The sequence below is a fragment of the Monomorium pharaonis genome, chromosome 4 (assembly GCF_013373865.1).
Source record: "Monomorium pharaonis isolate MP-MQ-018 chromosome 4, ASM1337386v2, whole genome shotgun sequence".
NCBI lineage: Eukaryota > Metazoa > Arthropoda > Insecta > Hymenoptera > Formicidae > Monomorium > Monomorium pharaonis.
In genome coordinates this window covers 16,562,234-16,587,180 of record NC_050470.1, presented here as the reverse complement: position 1 = coordinate 16,587,180, position 24,947 = coordinate 16,562,234, and the positions used below count along the sequence as shown (strand labels likewise).

Below are 24,947 nucleotides of genomic sequence, written 5' to 3'. Positions count from 1 at the left end.
AGTCGCAAACCCATGTGAAACAGTACGAAACATGGACACACACACACACACACACACACACACACACACACACACACACACACACACACACACACACACACACACACACACACACACGGGGAGGTGCAAGGGGGGTTTCGCTCCGCTCCCCCTTCCGCACCCGTCGATAGCGGTGCCCTGGAAAGTCGCAAACCCATGTGGTACAGTACAAGCGTGAACATCGTTTCAATCAGATTACTGCTTTAGTTAATGTTAGGATAAATTTATAGAATTTGATTGGTGATGTCTGTTTTACACTGTACAAATCTACGATTTACTCCCTTGCGCTTGCTAGAGTGTATGAGCGTAATGATATCATGTGTGCAATGTGCACATGCGCAATAATGTCATGTGTGCAATGTGTTTGAGCGTAACAATATCATGTGTGCAATGTGTATGAACGTATTAATATCATGTGTGCAATATGTTTATGCGCAATAATGTCATGTGTGCAATGTGTTTGTGCGCAATAATTTCATGTGTGCAATGTGTATGAACGTATTAACATCATGTGTGCAATGTGTATGAACATATTAATATCATGTGTGCAATGCGTATGAGTGAACTAATATCATGTGTGCAATGTGTATGAGTGTAATAATGCCATGTGTGCAATGTGTATGAGCGAAATAATATCATGTGTGCAATCGTACTTTTGAACCTTAATTATTTTCGTATGTGCAAACGAAGCTGTAAGCAAATGAGATCCTCCCATATCATTGAACTAATATTGGCTAAATAAAATAAATTGTCCACTTTACAATATTAGACCAATATTGGGAAAGCAATTTACATCCAATATATTTCCAATAATTTGACAATATTGCGCCGACATATATTGCTAGGGTGTATATATACACTGTTAAACTTAAAATATGTTTAGAAGGATAAAAGTATTCTCAAAGACAAATTATAAGTTACGTTCACTTTGATTACACGTAGGAACTGTTACAATATTTCAGGGTTGGAAAGTAACGCGTTACTTCTAACATCGTTACTGTTACCGTTATTCTTTTTTGGTAACGATTTAGTAACGCCGTTATTTTTATTTGTAACGAAAAAGTAACCACGTTACATTTTTTTGTGTAACGGTAACGAATTGATCGTTATTTTATCATTACTTTTTAGATTGAGACGATTTTTGCGGTTTTTCGATATATCTCGTAAATTAAACAAAATATAAAAAAATGTTTCATACCAAAATTTTACAGTATAAATACCTTTATTAAACTATGCTAGTTATTTAAAAAAAATTATTTTTTTTCAAAAAATTAATAGCGTAGTTAAATGGAGGTATTTATGCTGTAAAACTTTTGCATGAAACATTTTTTAATATTTTGTTTAGTTTACGAGATATATCGAAAAAATGTCTCAACTTTGAAGGGTGGTTTTACCCCTTCAAACCGTTTTTGGGCACCAACTAAAAATTTCTAAATTCATGTATTCACCCCCTCTACATTTATGCCAAGTTTCATTAAAATCAGAATTTACGGGTTCGCGAGGTTCCCTTGTTAATTCAGCCGAATTGATTAATCAGTTGTTCAATGTCTTATAGCCGCGATTATGAAAATGTACAAGCAATGGTTTTTATATGCTTTATATATATTTTCAGCACTGGCAATGAATATTGAAAACAGCCTTAATATTCAGTGACACAATAAAAATGCTTTGTTTTGATCGGTATATTTATAGTATCTCATTAGAAACAGTGAGAACTGTGGATTATCATCTTTAAAGTAGTCGATAGTTTTGTCTGGCATGAGAAACTGAAAAAAAAATTATAAAATATTAATAAAAATATTCAGGGTTGGGCAAGTTAATATACGTTTTTACTAAATTAAATTAAAATTAATGGATTATAAAATTAATTCAGTTAAGTTAAAAGTTACATAAATAAAGAACTAACTCAGTTAAAGTTACGTTAAGATTAATTTAACTTATGTTAAAATGAAAAAGTTAATTTTGAGAAGCTTTATTTATGTTTAATTAAAAAGTCATATAATTTAATGAAATCAAATTACCAATATAATTACAATATCAATCATCAAATATATTTAATATTTTATTTGTAAATTAAGTTATAATATTAAATAAATTAAAAGTTATTAACTTTTTAACTTTATTATTAACCTTTAACTATTTAACTAATTACTACCCAACCTTGAAAATATTTAGAGATAAATATCTGTCTACTTTATTTTCAATTTATATCCTTTCTCAAAGTATTTTTTAATCCTATCTCAGAATTAAAAAAAAAAGTATTTAAAAGTAACGATATCTTAAGCGTTACTTTTAAGTAACGATAACGCGTTACTTTTAAGTAACGATAACGCGTTACTTTTTACAATCAGTAACGAGTAACGACAACGAGTTACTTTTACCGAAAGTAATGGTAACGCGTCACTTTTAAAGAGTAACTTTCCCAATCCTGCAATAGTTATCATAATAATGTTTTAATCTTCGTATATTTTTTACAATTAGACTTTAAATATATAATAAGAATAAATTCAATTAATTTTTAATATAACAAACGGTTAATGTTTCCAATAAAGTGATTAAAAATTCTCCTTTTTTTTTTCAAAAATTTTACTTTTTTCGACATTTTACTTACAATTTTTCCTATATTATTTTTCGTATAAAAAATTTTGTTATTTTAAATTCTATTATTCAAGAATAGCTTACATTCAAATTTTTTGTTTTGATAAAGAATTTAAAAAATTTTATATTCAAATAAATTACTCCGATATAATTAATTTTAATTTCATTTTCATATTAATTCCTTATTGAACAATAGGTTATAAGATTCATCAATTCCGCAGTTTTTTTGTTGCAATGTAGATGCAAGTACTGGAGTGGAATATCTACCCGAAGTATTTTCTAAAACGTTTGTGTCATATTTTACACACACACACACACACACACACACACACATATATACAGGGTGTCCCAACGCATGTGGACCATTACTCGTAAAAAGGTAAAAGGGATCGAGATAAACATAAAAGTCCAATATTGTCTTGGGTTAGGTCTGCAAATAATCAAGATATTAACGTATGGAATTCTCAAATAATCTAATTAATTTCTATCGTAATTGTGAAAGTAAATAATAAAAGTTTATCAAACATTCATAATAGATTTTTTTCCGTGTTGTGGCTCAAGCGGATCGAGCTCTTTTCTCGGCGCGCTCTCATTCGCATAATTTGAAAAATTAATATCTTGATTATTGGTGGAACTAACCCGAGACTTAACCCAAGACCTAACCCAAGACAATATTGGACTTTTATGTTCATCTCGATCCCTTTTACCTTTTTACGAGTAATGGTCCACGTGCGTTTGGATACCCTGTATATACATTGGCGCAAAAAAAACGAACCAAAATTTTTGACCGATTTTTAAGAAATCTTCAAAGTGATGCAATTTTGTGAAAAATCATCCAAATTACATGTATTTTTTTTTTCAAATTAAAGGGCAAAGACTCTACTTTGAGAACCCCTACGCGAAAGTTTGATTTTTTAAGTGCGAACCTTTTGTATCGCATGAAAACCAAACATGTGCTTTTTAATTGAAAAAAGTAAAAGTTTGTTATCATTTTGCACAAGTTTTTCGTTAAAATCTTGCTAATATTAATTCAGATTCTTAAAGTTTATTTTTTTCTAGCCAATTAAAAAAAACATGTCGATACGATGTTTTTTGTTGATTGCACGCGAGTTTGAAATTTGCACTGCATTTTAGGTATTTTAACGAATAAATACGGTATTTTTTGAATATCATGAATTTTGAGTATCAATATGATATTGCACATTGATTTTATTCGTGTTGAACTCAATCATATCGCTGTCATCAAAGTGACCCGATCTGCACCACGTGGAGAATGACGATCGGATTTTGTACATCATATGGCTCTGAAATTCATCGGTGGAAATTTGTCTTTACTGATCTGAATATAACGGATAGCTGACGCACCAATTTCACTGAATCAACAGAAGATCACATTCATCTATACTCATAAACCCACACATGCACGTAAACATACATATACACATACTCATACATAAAAAATAAAAGTTCAAATTTTATTTTAAAAAATTAGCCTTTTCAGGGCCACGTAATGTACAAAATCCGATCGTCATTCTCCACGTAGTGCAGATCGGGCTACTTTGATGACAGCGGTATGATTGAGTTCAACACGAATAAAATCAATGTGCAATATCATATTGATACTCAAAATACATGATATTCAAAAAATACCGTATTTATTCGCTAAAATACCTTAAAATGCAGTGCAAATTTCAAACTCGCGTGCAATCATCAAAAAACATCGTATCGACATGTTTTTTTTAATTGCTTAGAAAAGAATGAACTTTAAGAATCTAAATTAATATTAGCAAGATTTTAACGAGAAACTTGTGCAAAATGATAACAAATTTTACTTTTTTCAATTAAAAAACACATGTTTGGTTTTCATGCGATACAAAAGGTTCGCACTTAACAAATCAAACTTTCGCGTAAGAATTGTCAAAGTAGAGTCTTTGCCTTTTAATTTATAAAAAAGTACATGTAATTTGGATGATTTTTTGCAAAGTTGCATCACTTTGAAGATTTCTTAAAAATCGGTCAAAAATTTTGTTTTGTTTTTTTTTTGCGCCAGTGTATGTAGGGTGTCCCTGAACATGTTGGTCAACGCTCGTAAAAAGGTAGAAGGGATTCAGATGAACATAAAAGTCCAATATTGTCTTGGGTTAGGTCCACTAATAATCGAGATATTAGCGTATGGGTTCTGCAAAAATCTAATTAATTTCTATCGTAATTGTGAAAAATAAATTGTGAAAGCTTATCGTACATTCACGATAGATTTTTTCTTCCGTGTTATAGCTCGAGCGGATCGAGCTCTTTCCTCGGCGCGCTCTCATTCGCATAATTTGAAAAATTAATATCTCTCTAGATATTGGTGGACCTAACCCAAGACCTAGCTAAAGACAATATTGGACTTTTAAGTTCATCTCGATTCCTTCTACCTTTTTACGAGCGTTGACCAACATGTTCAGGAACATCTTGTATATATATGAAATATTGAAATATTACCGAAATCTTTCAGTCAGATTACATTTGATGAAATGATCACGGACATTGAAACATTGCGAAATGTTACTGAAATGGTCGAGAAATATTTCTGTAATATGACTGTAAAAGTGTAATATTTCAAATAAAACATTTAAAAAATATTACTTGTCAAGTAGTATAGTAAGACAAACAGACATTTCAGCTTATCTTCAGTGACAATTTTTTGCAATGTGAAAAGATCTTATGAACGTGAATAATTTACGTGGTCTGAGAAACCATGATGTAAAAATATAAGGTGAAACCATAGACTTAGAGCATGGACTGCGCTATCCTTATATTATTTATATGCAAAACTAGGTTTAGAAAAAAGAGTGAGAGCAATGGTCGCCAATTAGCTCTGTTTTCGTCTTTTCATGACTAGAAAAAAACAGAATTGACTGACAATTCGTGCTGTCCTTTTTCCACAGTTGGATTCACTTTCGATTCGCGTTGCGCAGCCCATGCTTTATGTTGATCGGTGAAATATTCTCGTGAATGCGCACTTATACAAATTAATGGACGAATCTTCGAAATAATCAGAGACTTTCTCCAAACTTTAAATTGAATATGGTTACTTTTTCTTGCTCTCTCTCTTTTGTTAATCAAAATAATATCATTATAAAACGTGTATGTTTTGAAAAAATGTTTTTGTATGTTTTTTTATGTGTACATTTTTTGTGCATGTTTGTTTTATCAATACTATGTTTGAATTTGGCGCAAATTTTGGGGATAATTTTTTATTCGTTCTTGCTGCTATTATGCGCAATGTTTTACCTTATATTTTTATGTCATATGAGAAACTATTCGCTACTGTTCATCGAATCGGTTTAATTTAAATGGAATGAATTTCATTCTCATCTCACTTCAAGTTGGACGCGATGTTTGTCAGTCCGTTAGAATTAATTTTTTCGGACATTCTTATTACTCATTAATTAAGTCACATTTTAATGTAAACGTAAACTACAGTTTTGTATTATTTTTTCCGATATTGTTGAATCTTTACATGAACTCTTGTTGGAATTTAAATCTTCCATCCGGTTATTGAACCGATTCGATGAACATTAGCAAACAGTTCTTTGAATCACGTAAATTAATTATTCATAGTAATAGGATATCACCACATTGTAAAAAATTCATTCTGAATGGCTTAATAATAACTTAGAACGTCTGTTCATCATACTACCCAAGTAGCAAAGACAAATCATTTTGACGTCAAATTTTGGTCATATTGATACGAATGACGTTCTATGCTCAAAATGCAATCATAACATTTAAATGACGGCATATTGACGTTATCTAATGATATCTTTATGACGTAATGTTTTGGTCCTATTCCTCGCCGTCATTCCGTGACGTTATTATGACGTATTAATTCGATCCTGTTTCTCGGTTAGCAAATATAATAATTTGAATTTTATGCGTTTATTTTTTATTAATTTGTATGAACATAATCCAACATATAAACATATAAACAAACATAAAAAAACTATTGATTTCAAAGACTATATTTATTAATCTTCAATCTTTACTTACTGTCAATCTTTATATTTAAAATTATCCCAGACAGCACACAATATTTATGATAAATATTTATAAATATTTTTTAATATTTATTTTTTAAAAATATTATATAAATATTTTATACATATTTTATATATAGTACATGAAAAAAAAAATCTTTATTCAACATATTATTAAAATATAGATTAGATATTTTATACAATATTTATAAATAAAAAATAAAGATTTGTACAAGTAAATTTTGTAAATATTTATAAATATTTTATAAATATTTTTATAATATTTTAATAAATATTTATAAAATATTTAAATAAATATTATAAATATATTGTAAATATTTTATAAATATTGTGTGCTGTCTGGAATATAATTTAGCTTTATCAAAAGAACAGAACAAAAACATATTTTTATAAGTTATTCCACATGTTATTTCGCATACATAAAAATCAGTAAAAAAACTGTAGATTTATATTTATTTATAAATATTATTAACTATACGTTTTATGTTTCTGATATCTATTGAACTGATCTATAACAAATATGTATTCATGACCATCAAGTGTTCATGCATCATCGCGAAGTGTTAGGTTGCGTACGATCTTCGAAGTCAAGCAATGTCGATGGCGCGGCGGTTCAAAGTTGGATTGGTGACCGCAGAAGTTAGGCAATGCCAGATGTGACTATGGTGGAGATAACGATGCTTGTTGAGAAACAACGTAAATTTTTTTTTTTACATTATAATTATGTTATTTCAATATTTTCACAATGCAAGTGCTGCATATATAGAACATGTACCCGAAATATTTTCTAAAACGTCGAAATAACAGCGACTTTTACTGTCTGGGATAGTCATAAAAATGACGTTAAAATGTTGTCTTTATTCTGACGTCAACAGTTTGTGACATTAGACCGTCATTTTAACATCATTAAGACGTCAATTGGTGACGTCAATAATAGTCAGGGAATAACCAAAATTTGACGTCAAAATGACTTGTGTTTGCTACCTGGGTATGTGACTGTAATTTCACGCATTATATTTATATTTTTATATTAATCAACGCAAAAAGTACCACGATTCTTGTAATCTTTTATTATTTTTCGTACTGATGTAAATGTCAATTAGGAGTTCTGTTATTCTATCTTTATTAAATATTAATTTTGTATAACTTTTAAAATTTGTTTATGACTTCGTAAAATTGTTTAATTGTTGAGGAAATTAATAGAGATACAGATTTAGAAAGACAAAACTAATAATATCTAAAATATAATAATAAATCTATCTGTAAAATTTTTTAAATATCTTTTTTTTATCAATACAGATTATCCGTATTTTTACGATACTAATATTCAGTATTGATACAATAATGATTTTCACTGTGACGGTACCAATTTTCTGTACTGTTACAATTCTAGTTTTCGATACGGAGCCCTTTTTTATCATCCCAGTATTATGCCAGTATTAAATCCGTACCTAATACTGTGCCAATATCATATATGACAAATCGGTACTCGACTTATACAGCACAAGTTGGAACAAATGTACAAAATCAGGATACAAAACATCTTAAAGATGCCTTTAAGATGTCTTTTAATCATATTTCCATGTCTACATAAAAGATCTAAAAGTCTAAAAGTCGTCTAAAAGACATCTTTAAGACGTCTTATGTCCCGATGTTGGACATTGTGCTGTCTGGGGAGCCAATACTTTGCCAGTAAAAAAATTTCTACTTAAGTAAGATATATGTCTCAGAGGTACAAAAGAACTAATAGGACTTGCAAAATTAATAAAGAATGGACAGCGATGTGTATGAATTAAGCGCGGTACGCTAAAAAAGATTTTTGTTGTCGGAAAATTTGGTACATGAAATAATAATTTGATTGAAATATGATTAACTAAATATTTAGCAATTGTATTAAAAAATTGGTTTTTCAATCTTAATAAATTCGTGTATTTTGCTTCTCAATAATATCTATATTAACATAAACTAACACGAATAACGATATGGTAATACTAACTAAAAATTCTACAAAATATTTTATTGAGTTTCAAGTAAAAAATATTTTTTAATTAATAAACTGAAATTTATCAATTGCAATTTATAATATGATAGCTATATCATACTTCAAATTATTATTAATTAATATAAGAAAAAAGTAAAGAAAGTAAAGAAGATCATAAAAATAAAAAAGTTTTCTTCATCAAAATTAAAATATGAATAATGTGTTCTGTATAAATCTGTATAAATCTAATAAATTTAAATTTTTAAAAAATTTGTATTATAAATACGAATACTTTGCATAATATATTATTCTGAGCATTTGTGTAATTAAATATAAAATTAGAGGTATAAACTTTTATAAATTTTTAAAATAGAATATGAGACATTTAAACCAAAATAATTTTTTAAAAAATCTATTTCTTTTCAGAGAAGATATACATGATATCTATTGTTGAATCTATTATTTCTGTTCTTATTATAAAGAATATTTAAAAAATTATCATTTTTAATAAAGAAAGAGAATATCCTTTAATTGATTACTATTATGTCACAAACTAACATTTAATGGCTATCACTTTTTAACTTTTTGTAAATAAATTTATTTAGTTTATTTTTAACTATATTTTCGAAAGAAATTAAAGATTAGAAATGTTGTATTCTATCTCGTCTCGTCGTTACTTTCCCGTACAGATTTCTTTTTTCTAATTTTTTCCTGACATTTCTATCCATAAATATCCATAAATAATCCGACGAAGATTAATGGTTTCATATTAAATAAATAGACATTATTATTTAACAAAAAAGATAATTTTGGCTTAAAAGATACCACAGAAAATGTGTAACTTTAATTGTTATTAATCTAAATCTAATAAATTCATTTTGTAATAAAATCGATTTACCCGTGTAACAAAACAATTACAATGCCTCTTAATCACTTTCATCCACTTTATGTCTCAAAAAAACAGCATCAATGGCGAACGACGGATCGCAGTGAAGCTACGCGCCGTTACCCGGACGACCGGAGAGGGCTGGACCAGCGCTAGCGCGTTTCCATAGAGAGAGAAGACGAGGGTTGCGAAGGGGAGAAGTGGGTGGGCGTAGTGCTGTGTATTCGGGGGATAGGCCATCGTCGAGAATTTCGCAGAGATGGAGTTTCTGCAGAATCATCACACGGTTAACACCTCCGAGCCGTCGTATACTTTGGGCACAGGTGAGGACCTGGGGATTCTCTATATTTCGCGACAGCGATTACAAAGATAATCACGAAGATGAAGAATAAATACGGGTGTGCACAGTGCGACATTTCTTGGATATTAATTATGACATTTCTCAATTTACTTTATAAAAATAGTTCTAACGTTTTGAACATTGACGGTTGATTTTTATTGACAACTGACAAATTATACAAAGTTTGATTCATTCAATTTTATAAAAACAAACCAATTCCGAAGAGCATAAAATAAATATTTTTCAATAATTAAATAGGGGAAAGAAGGGTAAAATGACGAAGTAAGATAACAAATTTTTAATTTCTTTACGTTGATAATCAGTCAATGCTAAAAGTTTTCGATAACATGTGTTTATAATCTAAATTATCTGATTCCAATCTGTTTATAAAAGTGGATAATATAATAAGAAATGTGTGTTGGATGCAGCAATACTTTTTAATGTTTGTCTATTACGAGTGACATATAATTATAGTAAATTTTTTTATATTTTTAAATATTAATTAAAAATTAATAAAAAATAAAATCAACGAAATTGAAATATATACCAACAAAATTGAAAAAATAAAATACTGTATTATTGCGCACCTAAACCGTATTGAAAAATACGCAACAATAATGACTTTGTTATTAAAAGTTACGTTAAATTTATTAGATCAATATAGGCACTAAAATGCTAGTGTAATGTACAATCTGTCACTTTGTTCGTGCACATTACTTGTGTACAGTAATGATAGAACGACGCTCATCGATTTCGACAATGGAAAAAATTCACACGCTGCATCTCCGTCCTGCAATCACGGCGTATCACATTGCTACCATCAATAAAAAACGATAGCACATATAGGTTTGTGCTAAATATTGTGGCGCTAACACCGTTATATCTAATATCGAGTAGAGAATTATTTTAAATGTAAAAATTTATAAGCTTAAATTTATAAGGTAAACTTATAAACTTGGTAACTATGATAACCATAGTTATTTAAAATGCAAAAGAATATTTTTTTGTTGTTATTACTTTTTAGTAGCGTTTAGTATACTACTTGAAGCTCAAAGCGTGTAACATTATCGATATTATAGAGAAAATTAATAAAAATTTTATATATTATTAAAGTATTGAAATATAAACATTTTTACAACTTCCTTTTATGGAAAAGATGGCCATAATATCATAGGAGCATTGGCATACATATTTTATGTATTTAAATAATATTTGTGAATAATAAAAGACTTATAATTCTACATAAGATACCTGTATCCAATTTGGCTCACCCATATTTTCAAACAGTTACACAATAAATTTTATAGATAACGCTAATATGTTAGGAAATCGATATGATGTATTTATGCTAGTTAACTGCTCAATATCTCCTTTCTTGTAATCATGCTTTATTCAAATTGTGTTCTTCTAAATCTAAAATTTTACAGGTAAGTTTTCGCTTTGTGCAAATATGTAACAATTACCATTATCCACAATTCATATTATTGTAGCTCTTTATTGATATTTTCCAACATTGGATTTATTTTAGGTTTTTATTAAAACATTTTGTTTGTAATAAAAAAAAAAAGAAAGCTCTTTGTATTGTGAAATAATTATGGCCAAGAACATTACTAGAAACACAATATATCTTATTAATACAAAACAAAGTTAAGATTCTGTTCCTTTATTTAATGTTTAATTTCTCTTGTCTTTCTCTCTCTATAGTTAGTTAAAGCTTTTGACAGGCAAAAGTTAAGATAACCTTATAGTAAATAAACACAATTTCATTATTTCATGAATAACTATATGTGTAATTTTTCCCATAAGTATATTAATAAATGCTTAATTAAACATGTTGGTTCTGTTATTTCGCATTTTTTCAAAAACATTTATGAAAAAGAGAAAAATACATAGCTGGGCCACATTGGGTATATTTGTAATAAACATGGCTCAAGTGCTATCTCTTTTTAAAATCTTAAATTTACTATACTTACATAAATAATTGAAAATATTTCATATATTTTTTTGTTTCAGAAATGTTTCTTATTTTAAATCTGACCCTTTTTTTTCAATTTCGTATTCATCAAAAAATTAGAAAAATCTCCAAACTTAGGGGAAGCACACTGGGTACAGGTACTTTATTTAATTTTATTGTCACATATTATTACATATTTAATTTTATTTTTAAACATTTCTAATAATAAATGTTTGTATAAGTTTAGCATCTATTCAACTTATTGTCAGTACTAAAAGATCTATGATATATCAAATTTAAAGTATTAGGTGCGCACCTTAATTCTCGTTTTTTTAATAAAATATAATAAAATTTAATAAAATACATAAACATTTACTCCGAAAAAGTGGGCCATCTTACCTAAACTGTGAGAGAAAAATAGTCATAATATTTATTAGAAAATAAAAAAAAACTAAAAAATATAATTACACATTGCAATTTACATACCTTCATTATGTGTCTAACATTAATTGACATCTCAACTGTAATTTATTCGATGTTGTCGTAATTTTTAATGAACACATGAAAAACTTTGCAGGCAGTCAAAAATAAAAACATGATATAATATCCACAATATTATTATTTTGATTAGTATACGTATATAAATTACAGTAAATATTGATTATCTTTGAAAATAATTATAAAAACACATTATTTCAAAAATATATTATTAAAGAAATTATAGTCATTGGCCATCTTCTCGGTATGGCCATCATATTCTAATTTACCTTATATGTTACTCTTATATTAAGATAATAAGTCAAACTTATTTAATTTGAAAGGAAGTATTGATTTAATATTAAAGTTACTTTATTTGTATATATTCCATGAGCGAGAGAGAGAGAGAGAGAGAGAGAGAGAGAGAGAGAGAGAGAGAGAGAGAGAGAGAGAGAGAGAGAGAGAGAGAGAGAGAGAGCTACGATAGCAAGCGAGAAAGAGACGCTCTCTCTCCTCGTCTCTCTCTCTCTCGCTACCTCTCTCTCTCTCTCTTCTCTCTCTCTCTCTCTCTCTCTCTCTCTCTCTCTCTCTCGACTCCTTCTCTCTCTCTCTCTCTACTCTTCCTCTCTCTCTCTCCTCTCTCTCTCTCTCCTCTCTCTCTCCTCTCTCCTCTCCTCTCTCTCTCTTCTGCTCTCTCTCTCTCTCTCTCTCCTCTCTCTGCTCGTCTCTCTCGCCTCTCTCTCTTCTCTCTCTCCGCTCTCTCCTCTCCTCTCTCTCTTACATCTCGTACAAAAGAAATCATCGTAATATGAATAATATTATCATAAGAATACTTAGACGAACACAAGATAAATTCATGCAACTTTAATAACGCTCGATGCACACTTCCAGAGCACGCAGTATTTCATTCGTTTCATTCTCAACACAATTAGTGCAATTATGTGAACAATTAAGAAAAATCTCTATAGACAATGCAAAATATAAAATCAGAGAAACATAGATTATTTAAATTATATATTTCTGATATCAAGTTAATTGTTAATTGGAAATTATTTTTAATTTAAATTTTTATAATATAAATAACAAATATTAATTGAATATGCATTAAAAAAAAGGTAATATACCCAATAAGATATGTATTTGCGGGCTGCCAACTACAGATATACTCAATACAATAATATATGCTATTGCAGTATCAACATTGTACTTGCATTAACAGTAAATATTATTGTATTGAGTATTTTATGTAGTTGGCAGCCCGCAATTACATATGTTATTGCCTATATTACTTTTTTTCTGTGTGCTTAATACATTTCTAATCAAACTTTTTAATAAATTAATATTAATTAATTAACTAATTTATTTTCGTTAATAATTCCTTGCTATACCAATAACATTTCATACACATCTCTACGTTATTTCATTTCTCTCGTCAACATTAGTGCAATTGTATATATTAAATTTAACTATTATTACTTCTTTATGAAGATGCGATAAATACTGCGATTACTTTAAAAACCACTTTGTTAACTCTACATTACTCGCGTAATTCTTTTAACCTTTAGATGGCCGGCATTTTTTCTTTTAAATTTCGACTTTTTTGGTAAAATTTATATACAACTAACATCTTTCACACAATTTCCAAGTTTATTGCTAGTTCACAGTTCATATATGAGCCATCTCGGCCCGGTACCGTATAAACATTTTTTAAATGTAAATTTTGGTATTTCTAAGGGATTTTGATGTCGCTAAACATGATTTTGAGGTCAGATTATCGAAATTTTACACAAGAAAAAATTTTGCCACTATAAATTTAAATAAATAACAGCAGTTATTATGCACATAATAACAGCAATTATTATAATAAAATTTTGCAACTTCTTGCTTGTTTTTCTTTTTTCCGCTGTATAAATGTTTTATTACATTTTTTATATTTTTTATATTTTTAGCCTTTTATATTTTATGACAAAAAATATAAAATAAATTTTTTTGGTTTAGTGTAAAATTTCAATAATCCGATCTCTAAATCGTGGTTAACATCAAAAACCTTCAGAAACACCGAAGTTTAAATTTGGAAATTTTCCATCTGTTATACTGTACCAGATCGGGGTGGTTCATATGAGTCTACAACAAATCTAAAAACTGTACAGATCTTGTAAATTATAAATTTTATATGAAAGAAACTGGAAACTTTAATGAAAAAATGCCTTCTAATATAAAAGTATCTAGTTTAGTAGTTCATATATGGGACACTTCGACCCTCTAAAGATTAAATTAAGCATTAGTTACTTGTGTGATATGTTTTTGACGCCAATATATCTCAAACATTGTTCTCTTTGAAAACTTGCAATTAAATAAAAATAATATTCTATACTATTCGTTATATAAAGGTAAATGTAAATATTTTTCTTAATTATTAGAGGAATAGCATCGAATTTGGAACAGTTTCCTGAATTGGAACCCTCTTATTTCTCGGAAACTAAACATTACACTGTACGAATACCAATAAAAACATGATCCGTTTGGTTAAAGAATTAAAGAAATAAAAACCCATATTTCATATCATTCATGCACTTTTCTATGTAATAAATCTGCTGAATTCGTCAAAAGCGAGAGTTTTATTTGCACAATTTTCTTTTGCAAATTGCACAGTAAACAATAGTGAGTGTATTATTGAAAACATTACCATCATTTCACATGTTTGTAGTTTTCTAAAACTGTTTCTTCTTGTTTTTCTCTTTTATATTTATTTCGTACAGTCTTAAACATAAAGTTGCCAAGTGTGCGTAAATTGGAACATTTTGTGAGATCAGAGGTCTAGTAATGACAACTGTTACTACGCCGTGACCGTAATATAGCTAGGTTGTGATCGTAATTTTAATATATAACCTGTATGTATAATAATCTAAATGTTTCGAGACGAGATTTCATGAGACAATTAATAGAATTGGAAAAAGCGTGCATGTTAAAAAATATGCTTCTTAAACGAACCTAACGGAATAACATAGAGTCTATAGAACTACTAATTTATACATAAGATGTATAAATAAAAAAGATATAACATTAATACTTCAATCGTATACGGGTTACAAATTAGGCGCCCATTTCGTCAGATGCGCTTTTTGACATGTGTCATGAAAACTGCATTAATTATTAAAAAAATACGAAACAATATTATAAAAATTACTACATCATTTGATAAAAGACATTTTCTAATTTAAATTCGTAATTTCAAAAGTGTTTTTCTAACCATTATTTAAGAAATATAATCCAAAAACAAAGTGGTGTTCCAAATTCGGTGCCTTTTCTCTACACAATTTGCATTAGTTATAATAATAGAAATTTTAACTGATAAATGTAGCGAACTTATACTGTTGAGATACCCACATGGACATCCATGTGGAATAATGAAGAATTAACTCAAAAAGTACGGCGAATGTCATTATATGGAATAACTGCCAATGATACAATTATTTCAATTGATTTTAATAAATCTGTTTTCAAGCTTTAAACTAATATAGCACACTATTTACCTAATGCATTTCTGTATTGTAATACAAAGATAATATTTCAAAGTCCAATTTTTAGCAAAGACCAATTTATAAACATAAAATATTCTTTATTGTGTATTATATTTATATTTATCATAATGTTTTAAGTATATAATAATTATACAATCATAAATTGAATATTAGGCCGTGTGAATAACACAAAAAGAATAAGGAAGTATTTCTCGAACAAAGTCTTCATATTTAATGTTTTTACATACATATAATAATTATTAAACAAATTTTTCAATTCAACAACCCAATGAAGAAAATGACATCAAATAACATTTAAATGGTACCTTAATGTCTCTACCGTTAATAAAACGTCATTGAATTGTCATTTAACGTTATTAACGCAATTTGTTTCCTGTTTATTAACGCAACTTGTTTGCTGGGAAATTGCGTGCCAATATGATTGTCAAACTTAAAACATAATCGTAAAATAAAGCTATAGATACTATTCCAAATTAATTTGTAATTATTAAAAATAATATTGTAAGCATTTCAAAAAATGGTAAAAATCTTGTTGCAAAAAATATTACCTCGGCCAAAATTTATTACTACGTATTTTAAATACAATACATATTACAGGTTTATATTTTATTTTACTATTTATTATTTATTATAATAAAATTTTATGTAATATTGTATTTTAAATATATAATAATAAATTTTGGCCGAGGTAATATTTTTTGCAACAAGTTTTTTACATAATTAGAGTTTTTTATTATAATAAAATTTGTATTATAATAAAAATGTTATTAATTACAATTATTGTTATTTATTTTTTATATTATAATAATTTTTTTGTTTTTGACTGGAGGGTGTGGGTGTGAGTATGTGGGTGTGTAATATGCTGTCTAATAACAACTTAGTACTGCACCCTTTTTTTGTATAAAAACTATGAATAAATATATTTATTTCGGTTAATTGACATTTAAGCATATTATCTCTTTCAAAGGATACACCGGTATTTTTCCAGCCTTTAGTAAAATAAAATTCTTCAGATCTGAAAATTTATTTATATACATATTTTTTAATAAGAAATGACGTAGTGGGATTAGAATTAAAAAAAAAAATTTTAAGGTTATTTTGTTACCGTGTCTCGGCTCCCTTAAGGAGTTTTGCAAAATTCATACGAGAATATATTTAGAGTGACAAAAAAAGCGTAAATAAATTTTCAGTCTAAAAGATGATGTCTAAAACACCCATTAGAGGAGATAGGTTTTGAAGATAGAGTTTCATACAAAAACTTATAAGGATTCATCATCAGTAGCTCTTATAGCAGTCGTAAACCATTTTGTTTACCATCGCTTCCAATCAATTGAATTATATTTATGTACGATTTCACACCGTTTTCAACTTTATTAACATGCCTACTATGAGCAAACTAACATAAACAAAATACCATCAAAAATACGATTGATTTACACATATTTTATATCATACACACACACACACACGACCGTATTCAGATGCATTGGTATGAAGAAATGCAAATACATATTGATGTGTTTATATGTAAATTCACACCTCTGCTTAAAATGATAGATTATGATAGAATTTTATTCAATCAGAATTTCTAAGGCTATGACATACAATACACTAATAAGACGTTACATAGACTTCCAATGTAATTAATAAAATTAAAAACATTTTATAATATTATCTTTTCAATAATGTTGAATATGAAAAATTTTATGTCAATTAATATGCTTTTATACATAGAAATTTTATTAAAAGATGTTCTATAACATTCTATACAAATAAGTTCAATATGATTTATGTCAAAATTTCTAGAAAATCTTGATTCTCACGATTAATCAAATTTAATGTAAAATTTCTATCTATTTTATTGTTTCTGTATCATGCAAAATTGTTAATAATACCCATGGACGAAAAAATATATGGACAACGCAGCACAACGCAGAGGGGATGTGAAATTTGCGGTAAGGAGAGTGTAGCGCTATCTCTTTCTACCAGTTAACACCGTCGGCTATTTCCGCCACTTACTTAATGATTCCCGAAACTAGATATACTCATATCCGCTAAGTCTCGAATAAAAGTATGAAATGCAATCTTCGAAAAATTATTATGCATAAGCTATAATGCAACTCGGATATTTTCGGTTACGTTCGTTGATGCCGACGATGTCAACTTGTAGAAAGAGAACGCTGAACAAATAAAAAAGGAAAGCATTCTCGCTCCCCTTATCGTTCAACAGCCCCCTCACCCATTGGAGCATCTTATACTGTGTCCATATATTCTTTCGTCCATGATAATACCCTATCGTAAAAATATACTTCAAGGCAATCAATTTGTATCATAGTCAAACTAATAAAAATTTTATTATAAGTTATATTATATATTATCCATTTCTATACTTCAGAAATTAATATTTTCTTATACCAGATAATTTATAACATTCTATATAAAAAATAACTTTCCTAAATATAACACTATCATATTGAATCTTATTTAATTGTTGAATCTTATTTAAATAACATACCATTTTTAATAATATATTATCATATATCATACACTGGCGCAAAAAAAAACCGAGACAAAAGTTTTGACCGAATTTTTAGGCAATCTTCAAAGTGATGCAACTTTGCAAAAAATCATCCAAATTATATGTACTTTTTTTAAATTAAAGGGCAAAGATTCTACTTTGAGAATCTCTAAGCAAAAGTTTTATTTGTTAAGTGTGAACTTTTATATCGCATGAAAACCAAACATGTTTTTTTAAATTAAAAAAAGTAAAAGTTTGTTATTATTTTTCACAAGTTTCTCGTTAATATCTGGCTAATATTAATCTAGATTCTTAAAGTTCATTCTTTTCTAAGCAATTTAAACAAAAATACATGTCGACACGATGGTTTTTGTTGATTGCACACGAGTTTGAAATTTGCACTGCATTTTAGGGTATTTTAGTGAATAAATACGGTATTTTTTGAATATCATGAATTTTGAGTATCAATATGATATTGCATATTGATTTTATTCTTGTTTAACTCAATCATGTGTATATGTATGTTTACGTGGATGTGTGGGTTTATGAGTACAGATGAATGTGATCTTCTGTTGACTTCAGTGAAATTGGTGCATCAGTTATCCGTTATATTCAGATCAGTAAGTATAAATTTCCACCGATGAATTTCAGAGTCACATGATGTGCAAAATCTAACCGTTAATCCCCACGTGGTGTACATCGGGTCACTTTGATGACGGCGGTATGATTGAGTTAAACACGAATAAAATCAATGTGCAATATTATATTGATACTCAAAATTCATGATATTCAGAAAATACCGTATTTATTCGCTAAAATACTCTAAAATGCAGTGCAAATTTCAAACTCGTGTGCAATCAACAAAAAACATCGTATTGACATGTATTTTTCTTAAAATTGCTTAGAAAATGAACTTTAAGAATCTGGATTAATATTAACAAGATTTTAACGAGAAACTTGTGAAAAATGATAACAAACTTTTACTTTTTTTAATTAAAAAAACATATTTGGTTTTTACACGATACAAAAAGTTAGCACTTAACAAATCAGACTTTTGCCTACACAAAAAAAAGTTTGGCACTACAGCTGCATTATAGGTGGGAGTGCAGCGCCACTTCGTGTTTAGGACTACAGTACTGCCACTTTTAGGTAGTTGGTAGCACTAAGCGCCGGGAGAACTGTTGTCCCTGACTTGCGGGAGCGCTGCTGCCCCAAAGACAGACAACTGCTACTCCGCGAGTGTAAATAAGTATTTGAGATCACATGTAGAATTACAGATTAAAAAAATTAGTTTTCATTAATTGAGAATTGACTTTAACATTATAATTCAATAAGTTATTTATTAAAACAAGTAAAATTTTTTGTTTTAGTATTTATATACTTAATTTTCCATACTTCGTAAACAAAAATAATATAAATACCTTTGTGTAACTAGATACTTATAAAAATATAGATACTTATAAAAATATTGTAGTTTATTATAAAACAATTATTCAATATATTGCCAGTTTACTATTGCAGTATAAATTGTAGGTTAGTACAAATACAATATTATAAAATACTGACTTTGAGAAGGATTTTACTATTAAAAGTCTTTTATTACTATGGCTGATTTAAAACTTAAGTAAAAAGTTACACTACCACAAATCGAATTATTCGTGTTGCTATTATACATTGCAATCATTAGAGAGGTCCTGTCTGCTACAACACATGTACTGCTACAGTCCCCAGTGCAGAGAGAGCCATTGCACTTTAAGGTTGGGACTGCTGCGGTGCGAAATTGGGGCACCAGAGCTCCCAAACTAAGAAAGCTGCCATGCCAAAGGAGAGTGCAACAGCGCCCTCTCATTCCGTACAGCTGTTGCACTAGTTAGTGCTTCTGTAGCGCCAAACTTTTTTCCGTGTAGGGATTCTCAAAGTAGAGTCTTTGCCCTTTAATTTAAAAAAAAGTACATGTAATTTAGATAATTTTTTGCAAAGTTGCATCACTTTAAAGATTGCCTAAAAATTCGGTCAAAACTTTTGTCTCCTTTTTTGCGCCAGTGTATATTTCCTATCTAATTTTATCTATATCTGTTTGTAGTTTTATGTTAGTCTAGATGTAGAGATAATTCTATGATATTTTATCTATGTGTATATTCGAATTTATGATACGTTATGTGTGTGTATGCAGTTCTATGGTATTCTATCTATACTGCTTCTATAATTTTAGAGTTTTCTATATACTGATGTAGAAAAAGGAGAGGGTAATGGCGGACGGTGATAAATGGGCAGGAGGAGTGCTCTCGTTAGTTTATAGTAGAAAAGTGTAAAAGGTGTGAAAGAGGTGAGAGTGAGTGGAGGAGGACAAGGAGGTGGAATAGTTGCTCGCCATTGGAGGGAAGTGCAGGGTAGATAGTGGAGAGACAGGAGAGGTGTTTGAATATCGGAGCAGGTGACCAGTGGATAAGATAGCGGATTTTGAAGATGGGGACAATGCGCAGGAGCGAACGGATGCGAAAGCTGAGCGGACTAGCGACGTGAGAAATGGAGAGTGGCGCTGGAAGAGGAGAGAGTGAGCAGAGGAGTCGGCAGATGGCGTGGCAGCAGGCAAAAGAGGGCATGATAATCGATAATTCGATCCATCGATGTACGAGGCGAGAGGCCGTGATTGGTGGAGAAAATGATGTATGGAAAAGATTGGTGGAATGGAAAGAAGGAGGTAGAAGATTGGTCGATAAAGATAAGAGGTGGATAGTAAGAGATGTGGTAACGGGTTTGGGAACGCTTGCGTTTCCAAGCGCGTGGTCCGCCAAGAAAGTGTGACGTAGCGGAGAGAAATGAAAATGAAAGTGAGAGAGAGAGAGAGAGAGAGAGAGAGAGAAAGAGAGAGAAGAGTGGCTAATGAGAAAGGAAATACGAAGGATGGAAGAGTAATCGGGAGCGTCCCGTTTGCCCACGTCAATATTGGAAGAGAGACGAAAGAGAGAAAGGTGGATTGAGGGAAAGACAAGGAGAGACGATGAAGGAAGTGGAAGAACGGAAGGAGAAGGAGAGGGACAGACAGACAAAAGCGTTTATTTTTGTTCTAGGGCAAGCAGTCTAAGAACATTTAGAAGCGTACAAGTATGAACAAAGAATACAAGTAAATCGTAGTAACAGTATTATTATAGTGCGTATATAAGCGATTACGTTTCAATAATTATAAGTAATCTTCCTAATAATAATATATTATGATTATAAGGATCAAGTTGCGCAACATCCGCAAGAACAACAGCAATAGCAACACTATATAATTAATAATAGTATGATTAGATAGAAATCCGTAATCACAGCGCAAGTGAACATGGTATTTATTGATTACCATGTTACGAAGTTACGATCTGCTAGACGGTCCGGGCCCTCCGCAGGTGGTCGAAAAGCCCCCGACGGAAGGAGGCCATCGAAGTAGAGGCCCTAAGGGTGGTAAGTAGAAAATTCCAAAGAACAGAGGCGGTGCAGAGAAAAGAGTGGTGGAAAGTTGAGGTTCGACAGGCCGGAACAGCGAGATCAAACGGCGACATCCTCAAGGCCGCACGCGACCCCATCCGCGAGGGCCGATACGGCCGGAAACTGTCAGCCAGATAGGAAGGGCAACCCGATCGCAGTATCGAGAATAGTAATGCACCCGCCAAGTACGCCCTCCGACCATCCGCGGACAGCCACCCGAGAGAATCATAATAGCCAGAGACGTGCTCGTCCCTGCGGCCGAAGATATATCTCACGCAGGCATTCAGCACCCGCCTCAATTTAAGTCTCTGCTGACCAGTGAGATCCGAGAGGACTCCGGAACAATAGTCAAGTATGGGAAAGACTAGAGAGGATACTAGCTGAGCTTGACCGCAAGGCGATGGTCAGGCAGTCTCGTCGATACTTGAGCCTCCAGAGGACCCCGCTGACCCGGCCCGCAACGGCCCCCACCTGCGACGAGAGTGCTGTTTAGACAGACACCCAGGTCTGTCACCCGATCCACCACCTCTAGCGCGGTGCCGTTGATGACAAGGCAAACGGAGTGCGTGTCATCTCGGCTTTAGATCATTCACGAAGCGAGCACTGCCCAAAAGCATCGCCCTGGTTTTGCTGGCGTTAAGTGTTAAGCCATTTCTACGCGACCAATCCACATCGGCGGCGATATCCTCTCCAATCCTCTCCAAGGCGGACCCCAGCTCAGCAGGAGGGAAATGACAGTATATATGAAGGTCGTCTGCATAGAGCAGATGATAGCAGTGTTTAATAGAGAAACGTAAGTCGTCCATAAAAACCGCGAACAAGAGCGGACCGAGAACGAAGCCCTGAGGAACCCCGGTGGAGACACGAGACTACGAAGAGTAACAGCCATCAGACCCACGCACCCGCTGAGATCTGTGAGCGAGATAGGACTCAAACCATCGCAACGCCGATTCTGAGAGGTGGAAATTGGAGATTGTTTTCCCAAAAAAAAGGTCGTGCCGAACGGAGTCGAAAACCCCGGAGAAATCGAACAGTACGAGTAAAGTGACAGATCTCCGATCGATGGCGAGCCTAACATCGTCCGTAAGCTTAATCAGCGCCGTCTGAGTGCTGTTACCCCGACGAAATCCGATCTGAAAAGGATCAAGGAGATTGTGATTAGCAAGGTGAAGCTGCTCGGAGACGATACGTTCCAGGACCTTCGAGAGGTAGCAGAGGAGTGAGATAGGTCGGAAGTCCGCAGGTGACGAGGGATTCTTGACTTTGGGAAGCGTTATGACGTGCGAGCATTTCCATAATGATGGAAAGGTCGAAGATTCCAGGGAGAGATTAAGGAGATCAAAAATGACGAGGAAGGTGATCGGAAGACTGTTTAGGAGGAGTCGACGGCCGACCTCGTCAGAGCCCGCAGAGTTTGTGGAGCACCTCACCAGGGTCGAGCGCAGGACGTCGTGGGTGATGAGGGAAAAGTAGAAGGTCATGGGATTAGTGATAGGAGAGGCGGTGATAGCGATGGGAGACAAGGAGGGGACAGGAGGAGGGTGAGGGGAGGGAGCAGCGGTGAAAGAAGCGTTTAGATCATCCGGTGAAAAGTCCAACGGAGTTTGGGCTTTGGGTTTAGCAAGACCCAGTGAGCGAAGCTTCCCCCATAGTCGAGCGGAACCTGCGGAGGCGGCGCACAGTGGGAAAAAAAGCTCATTTTTTGGACAAAAATCTACCTACAGTGCAATTCTCAGCCGATTTTAAGTTTGTTTGGCTTGTTTTACTCGTTAAGGTTTGCTCGTTGACGTAGTGCTGCGGCATCATCGATATAGAGTTGAAATACAAAATGGCGAATAGAAATAGATCATTGAAAGCGTTAAAATGCTATCTATGATACTTTTTGCCTACGATATCAACATATTTTATTACACCTCAAAATTGGTACATATATGTTTTTGGGGTCGCGGAACACGAATTTGAGGTCAAACTGAACATTCAATAATCACAATTTATTATAACATTTATTATAAGAATACTCTTAATAAATGTTATAATAAATCGTGATTATTGAATGTTCAGTTTGACCTTAAATTCGTATTCTGCGGCCCAAAAAACATATATGTACCCATTTTGAGGTAAATATGTTTGATACCATAGGCGAAAAGTATCATTATAGATAGACATTTTAACGTTTTCGACTCTATTTCTATCCGCCATTTTGTATTTCAACTCTATATCAATAATGCCGCAGCACTACGTCAAAGAGCAAACCTTAACGAGTAAAACAAGCCAAACAAACTTAAAATCGATTGAGAATTGCACTGTAGGTAGATTTTTGTCCAAAAAATGAGCTTTTTTACCCACTGTGCGGCGGCACAAAGCCTCAATTTAAGATAGATGTTTTTGGCCATGAAGATGCGCATTTTAGTCTCGTTGCGTAACGCAACAAAATCGGCTCGGGTTTGAGGCGATCTATGGCGGAGCCAGAGTTTTCTGGCGGCGTTCCGCCCGCGGATCCGTTTCGCCCGCGGATCTGTTCCCCTCCCTGGACGGGAGAGAAGGAAAGGAACAAGAGAGGGGGAGATCCGGGAGAGGAGGGAAAGGGCTTTCTGGGGATTAGAGGGGTCGAGAAGGGGAGGGAGGAGAAGTATGTAAGGGTCGCAAAATGGTCAGGGCGCGTAGGAGGTAATCGAATGATGTTTTGTGAAATGAGATGTATGATATAATATTGAGTCTGCAAACCCTGAGGGGACGCAGTAAGTAAATACATATACGTACATAAACTTACATATATATACATACATATACATATATACTTATGTATATGATTGTATGTAACTATTTGTATATGCGATTTTATGATATTCTATTTACATAAAATTATGTAATTCTATGTAAATTTATCATATGTATGTGACTCTACATATTTACTGCTATTATATTCTACCTACGTGGGTATGTAACTCAATGGTATTCTATCTATGTGCGAAAGTAAGTGTGCTTACAAGTGTATGCAACTCTATGGTATTTTATCTATGTGTATATGCGATTCTATGATATTGTATCTAAGTATATATATGTATATGTAATTCTATAAACCTATCTACGTGTGTATGCAG

At 31.6% G+C, this 24,947-nt stretch overlaps 1 protein-coding gene across 4 annotated transcripts in view; it reads left to right on the top strand.

The window, feature by feature from the left end:
- The window catches only part of LOC105832134 (protein glass), a 199,620-nt gene that overhangs the window by 4,031 nt on the left and 170,642 nt on the right, over positions 1-24,947 (top strand). For all 4 annotated transcript variants that reach the window (XM_036285324.1, XM_036285322.1, XM_036285321.1 and 1 more), the window contains exon 3: positions 9,626-9,870. In XM_036285324.1, coding sequence (XP_036141217.1) covers positions 9,807-9,870 — 64 coding nt within the window. In that variant the 5' untranslated portion in view covers positions 9,626-9,806. The remainder of the gene's footprint in view (positions 1-9,625; positions 9,871-24,947) is intronic.